The 13,607-nt window shown below is 41.2% G+C and overlaps 1 protein-coding gene across 4 annotated transcripts in view; it reads right to left on the bottom strand.

Annotated features, from left to right (window-relative positions):
• PLEKHG1 (pleckstrin homology and RhoGEF domain containing G1) overlaps positions 1 to 13,607 on the bottom strand; it is a 135,836-nt gene that overhangs the window by 16,525 nt on the left and 105,704 nt on the right. For all 4 annotated transcript variants that reach the window (XM_075413789.1, XM_075413790.1, XM_075413788.1 and 1 more), the window contains 4 exons: positions 9,670 to 9,739; positions 2,644 to 2,690; positions 2,025 to 2,175; positions 898 to 1,029 (listed from right to left, as the gene is read on the bottom strand). In XM_075413789.1, the coding sequence (XP_075269904.1) occupies positions 898 to 1,029; positions 2,025 to 2,175; positions 2,644 to 2,690; positions 9,670 to 9,739 (400 nt within the window). The remainder of the gene's footprint in view (positions 1 to 897; positions 1,030 to 2,024; positions 2,176 to 2,643; positions 2,691 to 9,669; positions 9,740 to 13,607) is intronic.

The raw sequence follows: 13,607 nt of genomic DNA, 5'->3' as shown, positions 1-13,607 counted from the left end.
TTAGCATGCATTTCCAGCAATGCGTGGCAAAGGTTACACTGCTGCAGGCAAGACATTATCAAATGTAATGCTGTTCTTCCTACACAAAAAAAAAAAAAACAAAAACCCCACAAAAATGAGGTCCAGTAAGTACCATTTATGTTAAAAAGGAAAAAAGGGACAAAGAATAAAGACAGATTTCTGGAATGGTATAGCCTATTGCTCCCGTTTCTAAACTAAAAAGATCCCCCCAGTTTTCTTAAAGCAATATAAATACTGCTGATGAAAATGTAATGTAAAATCATGATTCACTGGGAAGTTTGAAACAGAATGACCATTCTGTAAAACACCTACAAAACAGTTTGCTTTTAATGCCAGAAGTTACTCCGGGTGTAGCTTTTGTTTTCTGCTCAAAAATTCTTAACTCGAAGCAAAGTTAACCTTTTTCTAACTATTATTTTTAGGTTTCTACTTTTCCCAAAGCAGCTGATAATGAGTCTTCAAAAGCCCAAGAGGAAAGTATTTAAACAAGAAGCACCACAAGAAACACCTCAAAACAAAATTAATCAGCACAAAGGGGAGAAATCGGAAACCACAGGATTTCTGAACAAAGCCATGCCCTAGGGTTGTACAGCAGTGCTGTACAATTGAGGGAAAGGAAGAAAGAAAAGTTATCTAAAGTTCCGTATTACTGCAAAATAAATGTTTTACGGGATGTCGTTTTTAGTGCAGAGATGTCTGAGATTTTCCTGCAGCAGCTATGACCATGGTCTCTAAGCTCAAACAGCCACAGGCATACTTCACAGGAGTCTAAATTGTGACTGACAAAGATTAAAAGAAAAGATAAACTAAAACATGTTAATGGCATGTATAATGACAAAAACAGCTCAAACACCCATCAAATCTCTGAGAACTCACTTGGAGCCTGATGGCATGTTCATGTTTCCTCTTCATGTCATTTATATGCCACGCCACTCTCTGCATCGTATCTATGGCATCCAGCACCACATCATAGCCCTCAGTGTCCTTGTCAAGGTGGTTTTCTATTTCCTAAGATGGAGGGAGGGGAAAAATAGTCCTGTTATTTCTAAATTAATTTTCCCAGCCAGATGCAATTCTGTGTTTTTATCTGCACTATTTTGTCTTTGCATTGCGATCACTCAAATGCAATGTTCCTGCTTTTGTTACTACTGCGTGTTGCTATCAGTTTGATTAACACGAAATGACTAACAAAGCCAAGCCTTTACGGCCAGTTTAGCGACCACTATACTTGCAGCAGCTAATGCGAGCAGAGAGGCACAGAAAGAGAGTGCAGCACGCTGACAGGAGACCTTTTCAGACAGGGTTTAATGGCTTTCTTAAATCACAGAACACATCTACACACTTACAAAACCCTGATGGAATTACACTAGGCATTACTTTACAGTTGGAGAGCAGAAAAGCACCACACATTTCAAAGAAGGATCAGTGTCTTTACACTTCACTAGAACATGACTGTCTAATAGGAAACATATGTGGAAAACGTTAACAATAAAGCAGGAATTTCCGAAACTTGCTTAACTCAATTCACCGAATATGGAAAGAGTTCCCACTTCCTCAGCCATTCCTCTCCACAAAATTCTTACCAATCAGAGTGTTTACATGTATTTAGTACTTCCTTCAACCACCCCCAGCATTGCAACATGTGGAAAAATGCTGGGTTTCATTGGAACAATAACTCTGTGTACAAAAGTGTTTAATCATGACAAGAATCTTCCAAACAAATTCAGAATTACAGACCAGTTGTTTTTTCATTTAAAAAAAGCTAATTATTTGGATGCACAGACTGATTCAACATGTCTAAAACAATTACCATCAATTCCCCACTCCAACAATACGCACATGCTGTGAAGTGACAGAGTCTTCATATTTAGAAATCAAACACCCCCTAAAGAGAGGGCACCAAAAGAAAGCCAGAACCTTTCTAACCATCAAGCCTTGTACTAGAGGCAGGAACTCTGACATGCAGCAGCCCTAAACAAAATACATTTCTCATCGGTGCTTACGTGCAAAAGCAGGTGGTACTTGAGGATGCGCTGGACAGGTTTCAGGAGATAGGAGCCCAGGGGCAGAGAATGCTGCAGTGCTTCTTGCCGCTCTCTGAAGAACTTGGCCAGCGTCTTGTTCCTCATGCACTCTGTCAACACAGCCACCGACCTGGAAACATTAATACATAACTTTAAAACATACTATCTCCATAAGTCTGTAGGTAAAGTCAAGAGTTTTCTTTCTTCCCCTGTAAAAGGGGGCAGCAGGTTCCTAATGCACTCACTGCTGGGTTTTGTTGTTTTGTTTTTTTTAAGTTACGTTGTGAATTCAGTTATATTTTCCTTTGACATGCAACCTTTCTCTTTTACTGGGAATCACACATTTGGAGCAACACAGAATAAGATCATCATTTTCTACAGGATGCTAATAGCAAGGTAAGGCGAGAAGTATCAAAATAAAACTTCAGATGAGTTAGGTTTTTTTAAATTTATTTTAAGTTAAGAAAAAAAAAGGTAGACTCCTTGATTCTCCCCACAATTTGGAGGGGAAAAGGGCACTTTTTCTTGTACAGACTGTAACTTGCATTACATAAACAGGCAAAGGGACAAACGAAAAGAAGGAACCCAGTATTCCTACCTTGGGTAGTTGGTGCAGTACTGTGTATATATGTGGAAATCTTCACTCTGCATGGGGAGGAAAGGTTTACATACATTCAGGTTTTGTCAAACCAGTAGCTAGCACATGCGCAAGATAAAGATTATGACATCAAGACAACACCTCCTCCAGTCCCTGATCGATGCATTCACTGTGATAGTCCTAACACTGCCATAGACCCCCTAACCGAATTTCATTTTTCTTATTTTGGAGATCTTTCCTTTACTTGAAGGAAAAAAGAAGAAAACCTACACAGAGATAAAGCAATCAGCTTTGTAACAGAGCCTCCAAGGTCCTTTATGACAATTTATGCAACTTAAAAAAAAAAAAAACAATAAACCAACCACAAACAAGAAACACACACAAAAAAACACCAACACACACACCCCCCCTTCCCTTCAAACAAGCGACTTGCACATACCTAGCTTTGTGTGTGCTAAAGAACACATGCTTACTGGGAGAAGAAAGGTTTGCACGTTATGTTCAGCGTGCAATTTTCAAACAACTATAAATACTTTCACATTTGAGCACAGTCTAAGCGTGAAAATTAGAAGTCACAAGTGATTTATTTTTTTAAAGTAAATTATGACTCTGAAAGCAGACAGTTATTACCCAAACAAGTTGTAACTAGATTTAGGTGGGTTTCCACACTTGCCTGTCACAGTGAAATTACCCACACTTAATGCTGACAAGTTTCTCAGAGTAAAAGCTTGAGTTTCATTTCTTTCCTCCTTGGCCTAAGATTTTTTTCTTCATCATCATTTAACTCTATGCAAGAACAGGTTTCCAGAAACATTTCCATGTGCTTTAAATTCACATCTGCCTATCAACTTCTATCCTGAATAATACCCAATTTCTGCAGCTTGCCGGAGTCCCAAAGACTAAGAAAGCACTCCACAACTGCAAAGAGCTCCTAAAATAAATTGCTTTTTCTTTGCTGAGGTAGTAAACAAGACCCCAGTCTCCACTGGAAGCAACTTCAGAGCGGACTCTGGCATCCTGCAGCACAATAGCTGCGCTCTGCGAGGGGCAGTTGCTGCTGAATGGCGGCGAGACCACCTACCTGCCCTCACAGAAGGCAACAGTGCTTTGCAGAGGAACCCACTTGGGGAGAGGGCTGATGCAGGCTGTGGCTTTTATTTCTCATTGTTGGGGTTGTTTTATTTTTTTGGCTATCCATCAGAAGGAGCCAGCTCAGGCCGTACGTTTCCCCATTTCCAGCAGCACTGCTCCCTGCCCCCTCTCGCAGGGGTAAAGCAGGTCGTGCGATTCATTGCTCCACTGAGCAGTGATTCCTAAGGACCCTGTATAAAGTAGGGTACTACTCCACAGGAGTACAAGTCGCTGCAATTCATTTCAGTATTTCTTACTGGAAATATTCACTGTTCTGAAAAAATAACTAACTCAAGCAAAATTCTAATAAATGTTTCTCTAGGGGCTGTGATCCCCATTTACTCACTAGTGGGATGTAAGGTTCTTAAACTGCTCTTTGCTTAGAAACCAACCAACTAAACGTAGTCTTGAGACAAATACAGTTAAAAGATTTAGCTTGGTTTTTCACGCTCGGACTAATTTTGCTGTCGCAGCTAGTTTTTACGGTGGTGTACGTCCGTCCCGTGCCCACACCCAGAGACAGCGAGCTTGTGTCACAGCCTGTCCATGTCCACCCCAGCTCCAAACCCTCTCTGCTCAAAATGAAGAACGAACAAACCTCCGAGCACTGCAGACGTTACACTGTGTAATTTTTAAGGCAATCACTGCCAAACTAGCTAGCACTCATAATAAATCAAGGTGCTTAAGAGAGATCATTATGATGAAATTCAGTAAGGCAAAAAAAGGTGATTTATTTTATATATGCATATATTAATACAAGGGTTTTTGTTTAGGGCTTTTGATATAAAATGTAATGCATTCCCATGGCTACAATCACAGAATAACGCAACTTACAGAACTACTTCATAAGCAAAGCGCAGAAATTTTGTGCCAATTTATTTTTTAGGAATACATTCTGCTCATAAATATAGTCACATGATTGTTCTGTTTTTCAAACAAAATGGAGAAGAATATCTGTTGTGAAATTTTCACAAATGAAAGCATTATCTGTAAAACAAACAAGGCCAAACACTTCAGGGTTTCAGAGCAGACTGCATGCACATTCCCCACAAAATCAAAAGCAAGTCTGAAACTCCCAGGAGCCTTTTCACACTCTCTCTCTTTGTTCTGGTTTTTGGTTTGGTTTTCGTTTTTACACAAGGTCAAAACTACTTTCAACAGGATTTTTCGTTTTAAAAGAATTTTAGTCTAGCTATTAAATGGAATAAACTTGTATTAAAAAAAACCAGCTTTCAGAATGGCTTCACATTCATCCCTGCTTTCTGAACAGAGATGACGCCACAGTTCATACTGGACTTGTACGTGTACTTGCTTCATTGCGCCACGGCTCATTTCATCACATGAAACCATCAGAGAGCATTTACTTTTACTGAGAGCATTTGCTCTTACCAAGCTATGCGAGAATAATGCCAGTAGAAAGCCAACTGCACGTACTCTGCCTCCAGAACGAGCCTGTTGCTACGCACCCAAACGTAGGAAGCCAGTGTGACTCGAGACCGTACACCTTGCCTAGGCATCGCAGGACCCATGTGACACACCGGGAGGGTGGCCAAGGAGCCGCGTCCCGGAGTGGCTCTCCCCTCGCCTGAGGATGCTGTACCACGCAGGGCAGCCGCTCTCCCACCGCCCACCTGGCTACCCAGCACCTCCGCATTGGCAGAGAAAGGACCTCCAGTTCACGTGCCCGGTTGGTCCTCTGCCTCACAGTAGACTGCCCAGAGCAAGCACTGTGTTACTGGGAGTGTAGCAGAGTGTAAGCCGAGCAAGCTAAAGCCAATGCTGTGAACCATGTTCAGAAGCAACAGAAAAAACAGGACTAAGATGGACCTAATACATTTCTATCAATACTTTCACGCTGTAAGGGAAATGCCAGATGTGCTCATCAGTATTTCTTTGGACATTCTTAAATTTACTCAGCTTGAAATCAGCTCTGGAATCACTCCAGAGATAGTTTTTAACCTGGGGGCCCAAAGCTATTGTGGCAGAGGGTACAAAAACCGAGACCCAAGCTGAGAGTTCACCTGCACTGACTACTAGTCACCGTCAAGAGCAAGCCAAGCACAAGCAGATCCCGGCTATACTTGGCTTGTCCCCCGCTGCTGACTCCATTCACTGCCCATCTCCTCCAGATAAAGTGCCAAGCACGTGGCTACATCTCCAATCTTCGCTCAATTCTTGGTACGTTGTGCTTTTTATAGCCATAAAAGGCACTTTAACAGAAAATGGAGACTGAGAAAATGAGCTGAGACAGAGCGTAAGATGAAGCCAATTGCCTGGATCTCCTCTTCATTAATGAGATACTAGATTAGAGTCATTCTCCCTTTCCCCTTGGTTGAGCTGTTGGTGTGTCTTTCAGAAAACATATGTTCTGAATTTCTGGGGTGCTGAATGAGAAGAGCGACGCGCCAGAATTAAGTGAGTTGTTGTAAACGAGAGCTTAAATGTAAACGTGTAGAATACTGAAGTCAATCTTCTAATTCACATTGGCATCATTACTATGAAAATGAAAGACTGAGTTGGCAAGAAAACTTATTAACAATCTTCTATGTGAATAATTAAGCTATAGTTAAGTTTGCACTGGAACCCTTTTATCAGCCTCTGATTACAGTTACCAGCAAAATGTCTCCAAGACATTGAAGGTACTAGAGTTAATACAGTTCTTCCAGACAAAGATGCAGGACCAGAGCTGGTATAAACTAAACTAGTACACCACTACCCTCAGAGGCAGGTTATTTCCACAAAGCAGACTTCCCACACTGTTTACACAAATACCCATCCACACCATCTGCATCTTGGGGCAGAAAGGTAAAGGCAGGAATTCATGACTTGGCCAACAGGTTTTTAAAAAGCGTGCTTTTCTGCATTTGTGTCCATTTGCCTGTGAGTTGTTAATGAATTAAAATATCTGGAAGCAGGGGGATTGAAAACAATGTTGTAATTTGTTATTAAAGATTTGTATTTATATAAAGTCATAGCTTTGCATGGTTATTTTACCTGTTAGTGAGTTTTATGTTACTAACTAGCTTACACTAAAGATATCTCACTGAATTCTGTTAACAAATAAAAGCTGTCATTTTAGGAGCTATTTAGTTTGGGCACTCAGCACAACAAATATTAAGATAAAGATTCAGATCCACAATTATGAGTTTTGGTTCAGACTGCGCTAATGTGAGTTGATAATCCTTACTATATTTCCCTTAGAAGTAAAAGTTGCAAGGCTGTTTACTACTCAAGGGCGAAAGTTACACACAGGAAGCACAGCAATGTATAACTGTGAGGGAAGTATAACACGCTATACAACAAATTTTACTGAGCAAAACCAAATAACAAAAAGTCAAGGTCAAAGAAACAGTCTATCAAACGCGGCCCACAACTAGACCTTAAAAAATTAAGCTCCCTAGAAAAACATCTAGGGATCAAACATTTTAGTTGCAACGAGCTCCGGAGTTACTTTAATCATGAGTGTTCTGTTACATGTGTAAACGAACTTCGTGTCACTTCACAGGAATCCTGACGAAAGAAACGGCTGTTACTCTGTGTGGTTACCAAGCTTCATGAAACGCAAAAAGTAAACACGGTACCTACAGGGAAAACTTGATCATACATTAAAATTCCCACAACTACAGTATTCACAGCTGAACCAGCAGGGTGAAAACAATGGCACTAGAGCCGGAGCTCGTGTAACCTAAGCACAGTTCCACTGGAAGCATTAAAGAAGCTCCAGCAGAGCTACATCCATTAGCTAAGGCTGTGAGCTATGACTTCAGCACGATATTATCCCCATGCTTAACTCGCAGTGAAGACCTAGCACACTCAAAGCAATCAAACAATAAATGGCCAAAGTCCCGTAAGACTTGAAGGACCGCATACTGCCAAAAAAGGCAATTTTATTTCCACTGCTCAGTGCTGGGAAGATACAAGCAACCAAGAATGGACAACTGGAGTCTGTTAAGACAGTCAGCAGTTGCTGTAATGACATCTTCACAGCCAAAACCAGAACTGCAGAGTATTTTGGTATTGTTTGATTTCACTTTTAAGTGTTTGCACTTGTTTGGATAAAGCTAAAAAATGCTTGTTAGGACTGAAATCTCTAGCCATTTCTGAGCCATCAGGCAGTTGCTTGCCAAGAATACAAATGCTAAAAGCATTTGACAAGGGAACAAAAAGCACAAGCAATGATATGCAGATGGATTTTGGAACTAATGATCAGAAAGTCTACCAGAAAACTCATTTCAGCTGGCCAATATGAATGAGAGCACAACTTTTTCCTGGACTTGCTATTATCACTTGCAACACCTCTGTTTCATGTCCCAGCAGTCCCAGCTATAAGCAAGCAACCCAGCAGAAAGATCTACCAGCTCCAAACTGTGGTGTCTGTAAACATCCCGACGCCTCACAATTGGCCTTCACCGCAAGGGCACTCTCCCGACTTGTGCTCAACTTCTTGTGCACCAGGACCCCAGATCCCTTTTTGCTAAGCTGTTTCCTAGTCAGCTGGACCCAGTGTGCACATGGGGTCATTCCATTCCAGAAGCAGGACTTTGAGCTTACCCTCATCCCATTCTCTCTCTCAGTTCAGTATAGGCTCTTTGGAGCAATAACAACATGCCATAAACCAGGCAACCAGGCAAAAATACATCCTACTTTTGCAGTAGTGGTGCCAACACTAACACCTCCCAGTCCTTACCAAACATCAACAACAGCTTTCTCAAACTCCAGCAAGCAATCTGGGAAATAGCAGCACTAAGCTGGTAGCATCACTCCCCTTTACGATAAAATCCCTTGTGTCACCACAGCGCCAAACAAATTACTGGGCCACCGTAAGAGGGTGGTCCAGTTAATCCTAAATCTTTGTGTTAGACCTATTACATCAACTGCTTGGTGCTGGCAATACTGAGTTCAGAACAAAGTATAAAGCATGACAGGGTCTGGCTTGCTTTTTTTTTTTTTTTTGTAATGGAAGAAACCAAACACATCTACAGAGAGATTACCCAAATTTAAACAACTACATGCCCCCTCTTCTACTCCTCTTCCCCCAGAAATACCACAGAGATGGCATTATTTCTTAACGCCTTTGGGCTCTATAGATTCAAGGCATATGAAGGTTCTCTGGTGAAGTCTGCAGTGAACCAGAGTCATCTATAGCCCAAATTACTTGTCCTACGCATTACAGCCATTCCCCTTCTTCCTGACTGGCTCTCTGCGTTTACTGCAATGAAGGACACCCACTTTGGTTCCCTGTATTTCTCTTGCATCTACCAACTTCTCCATATTTTTTAGCTTCAGAATTGCCCAACAGAATAAAGATGTCAGATCAACACTCAGAAAATTCAAAATATTTCAGAGAGAATGAGATTGGAATCTTATGGCTAGACTTTGGGCCGTTCCCTTTAAAAAAGAAAACTAAAGTTATGGCTGCTGGATTCAGGAAAAAATGCATCTCAGAAAACAATATGGCCACATGTATGTTATAAGGTTATTGCCTTTTCTAAAAATGCAGTCAAGCTGTATTCTCTAGTTGTTTTTAAACTGACAAGGCATAACTGGCGTAGCACTTCATCACCTATATTGAAAAAGAAGGGAAAAAACCAAACCCCTGTAATACTCAATAAAAAGTTCTAAAAATGAACTCTAGATCAACAGCCCCACCAGTTCAGATACACTTTTTGAGGAAAATAACACCTTTTTCCTGATTTTTTTAAAATGTAAATCAGAGGCATAGCCCTGTCACCTACTAAGATATATTCCTTCCCTTTCCATAGATTTGCTAACGTTTCGTGGTTGAAGTCACACAAGCTGTCACAATTAGGTCTCAAAAGCTAATAAATTAATCTTATTCCCCCATATGACTCTGCAACTGGCATTGGGCTGCTGACTCCTGCAGTAGCCACTTACCTTGGAAACAAAACAGTCTGCTATAGCCACAGGATCATTTTCACAGTTTTCCAAATCTTGCAGAAGTTCACTAAAACAAAGAACAGCAAAAGGAAAGACAATTATGGCACACCTTGGAATAGACGCATTAGTATATTTGGAGCCAGACAGTGCTTCATCATTCATGGCAGTGATGCCCAAAGCACTTAACAACGAGTCCTAAAAAGGGAACAAGAACCCCTTTGATGCCCCTCTTCCCCCTGGATGTATAGCTGCTGGGGTTTTTTGTTTGGAGGCCGAGGAGCACTCTAAGGAAAAGGTATTCCCACATACTTAAAAGTTCAAGTCATCCCAATGACCATGGACTGCTGATCTCCTAAGCAAAGCTGACCCCCTTACTTCAGATTGACAGCTCTTCTACACTGCTTACAGTGGAGCAGTCAGACAGTTGTGCAGTTGTAGATCAGCTAACACAATTTAAAACTAACGCAATTTAAAAGATACCAAAGCACGTGCCCAGTCCTACAAAGACTTTGTATGTCCTAGGAGCTTTACTTGACTGAGGGAGATGAGGAGTTGGTCTGAAAAACACAGGTGGGAACCAGGGATGTATTACATATACAAGAAGAACGGTAACAAGCTCACTCAGAGAAATTTGTCTACCTTTAGTGGGTCTCTTCACTGAAGAAGAATGGTTAGCCTGGAAAAAGTTTTCTGGAAGGAAATTTATAAATTCTACATGCATAAAAATAAAACCTTACTGAGAGGATTTCATAATTTTGACAAGCCGAGCAGGAAATGAATTCACTGTAACAGGAGCAAAGCAATAAGGCAGCATGTTCACTGGTTTATGAAACTCCATTCTCAAAAGTCAGTTCAGTGACAGAAAGAGTTCAAGCAGAAGAAGAAAACCTCAAAGGTCTCTCCTTGATCCAAATCATCTTTAGTCTTACTGAAAGACCTACTCAGAAAATGGAAAGAAACTGAGTTTTCTGCCAAATTGTTCTCTGATAGAACTTTTCTTTTTTCCCTCCCCCCCCCCCCATCTCATCAGCTGATTTTCCGTTTAGGGCTACTTTTCTTCCAGTTCACAGCTGGTTCCCTGAATGAGTTTTGCATACGAGTTGCTAAGCCTGTACCTAGGGAACTATCCTTTTCCCCTCTAAGCAGACACAATTTCCCTCTAAGTAAGAAAAGGAGTAAACCAGCAAAGCTTCCCGACTTGTTCTTTGCTTCTCTAATTACTGGAGGAAGGAAGGGGAGAAATCAGCTATCAGTCACAAGGAACAAAGACAGACAAAGACCTTAGGTTCAGTGGTCACTAAGCCATGCTGTACAGCAACAATTTAACCTCCACACCTCAATTTCTCCCTTCATCAAAATGAGAATAAAAATACGACCCTTGCTTGATACCCCACATTCATGAAGCTCCTTTACATCTGCAAAAGAGCAAGCTGCAGCAACAGTGACCGTAAGACACAGTGACACAGGTTTCGGAAGTAACATCCAACACACTGAACGGGCTCAGAGGATTCCTGCTGTCCGGCAGGCAGACATCCTCCTGACAGCTCAGAGTATGCAGCACCTTGGCTGCCCTTTTATTCCTACTGATCTCCTACAATACCACATTATTTCTCCTATAGGATACAGTAACACGACACTTAAAAGATTTATATGTTCATGCAATGAGTCCAAGTTTATGCAGTAAATACGCTAGTGGCCTGTGTCTTGAGCACAAGCCCATAGTGTAAGGGCTGTGCTTTGAAAGATTTTGTTACCTACACTGCACTCTCTTCTGTCTCACCTGGCTGGTAAGAACAGGGTTGATAAGAGCAGCCCACCACTGTAAAATTAACAAATCTGTCATGCCCAGGAATCCTGAAAAACTTAAATAAATCCCTATAATACCAAGCTGACATGTGAAAACGCAGGGCTATTATTATAGGCTACATCTAAGTACCTGGCAGGAGGCAGACAACAACAGAGAAAAGCATTAGTTCCCTTCACCTGAACATCCAGAGGTTTTTCGCCGTTCACAGGCGGTACCACAGCTCTCGGCATCTGCGACTCACTTGTGCCAACCACCCAGGCCAGCAGGGAGGCACGACAGAGGAACTCCATGCTCTTGCAGCTGAATCACTAACAAGACTCCAACTGAAGCACATCGCAAGCGCCAGTGCCATTTAAGACCACGTACTGAGTTATACAGCTTGGATTATTATGGGCTGGCAAAAGCTGAATTTGTATGATCATCATCAATAGCTAATGCTAACTCCTTTGGTATCAGAGAGGTAAGCATAAAGAGACTCACAATTTTTCATACAGTCCATTCATTATCTTTTCAAGTCAAATGAATAAAAGTCTCATTACAATGGCTTTTAGAATGCTTTGATTTTTTAGAGTACAAATTATTTTCAAGACAACACACTTATCTTCCCCTTGTCGGTAAAGACTTTCAGTAGGACAAACTGCAGGTTAGTATCAAGCTGTAGACAACAGGAGGTCAACAGAAGTGAGATAAACACACTTATAGGTCTGCAAATAATCACCATATTTGCACACACAATTCAGGCGAGGCACTTTATTTACTTTATTCATTATCTATCATCACCACACCATTTTAGAACAAGACACAAGTATTTTTCTCCTCTGTTTTGATCTGGAGTGAGCAAGAGATGGTAATGACAGGGAATCAGACAGGCAATTTTGGTGGAATGGAAAGACAGAGCATGGTTTGTCCTAAAAGCCTGACAAAAAATAGTTGATGACCAAGTACTGTGCAGTCTAGCCATAAATACTAAAGTAACAGCATCTCCAAAAAATCTCTCCATGCCTGACAGAGCATGGCATTCAAAACAAAAATGGACACGGCAGGCACAGTCTGGTCTTCATCGTAGAATACTTTCACCATGTGAAGTTCTGGAAAATTCATCTGAAAAGTTCAGACTTTTAGTAAACAGAAAAAAAAACAATCAAGAGAAATTTAGCCTCCATATAACTTCACTATCTCAAAAATCCTGTGACCGAGACTAATTTCTTTCCACTCAGAAAAAATACCTTTTCCATTAAAGGTGAGCTCTTACAGGTTTTATGAGGGCTCCTCCTGACAACAGTCCAGGCCTTACCACCATGAAGCTCAGCGCACATGAACTGCTGAATACAGCAGTTACAGAGAATGGCCCTGCACCGTATTTGTGTGCTTCAGTAGTCACCGATGGACAAGGACCACGCAGGATGATCTGTGTCAGGAGCAGCGGTTTCAGCCTGGCCTCTCCTAAGATCATCTATCTGTTGGTAAAAGTACTAAACTTGAGCACGTTTCTCTGCAGAGTTCCATTTCAGAGCTGAGCCATGGTACCGGGTGGAGAATTTATCCTGAACTGTCACTGGAAAGAATCTCAACAGGAGAGACCAGGGAAGAAATGCAGCAAATGCTGACTTAGAGAATACTTACCCATTCCAAATAAATAAATTAATAGTGGGGGAGCTTTTCCCCAAGAGATGGAGCAGGACCCATGGACCAGTCAGTGACTCTGCTTTAAGAAACAGCTTTCCAAAAAGAGAACATAGTCACAGGACTAGCAGTTACAATCCTGACCATCATTCCTGCTATTCAATGCAACTCCTAAAAATCATGAATAGTTTAGCTGAAATTCCCATTTACTGAAATGAAATTTCTCAGATCTATACAAAGTCCAAAAAAACCCAAGACTATAACCTTTGATCATTGATTAATGGTCAAATTCAAAGTTGAAAAAAACAAGGTAATTCTGAAACTATAAGATCATACTCACAAAAAGCATCTGAAACTACTAACACAGAACTGCCAAATGGACCTTATTCAAAGGTAAAAATAAATAAAAAGGCTCTAAGTATGTTTAGGACCCAGAAGCTACATGCCAAGTCTCACACAGGAGGGAACTTAATCCTTGAAGCTATATTGGGATCTACAATGAGCG

The sequence above is a fragment of the Opisthocomus hoazin genome, chromosome 2, assembly GCF_030867145.1.
Source record: "Opisthocomus hoazin isolate bOpiHoa1 chromosome 2, bOpiHoa1.hap1, whole genome shotgun sequence".
NCBI classification, from domain to species: Eukaryota; Metazoa; Chordata; class Aves; order Opisthocomiformes; family Opisthocomidae; genus Opisthocomus; species Opisthocomus hoazin.
Note: the sequence above shows the minus strand (reverse complement) of the source record. Positions and strands in the feature narration are given on the sequence as shown.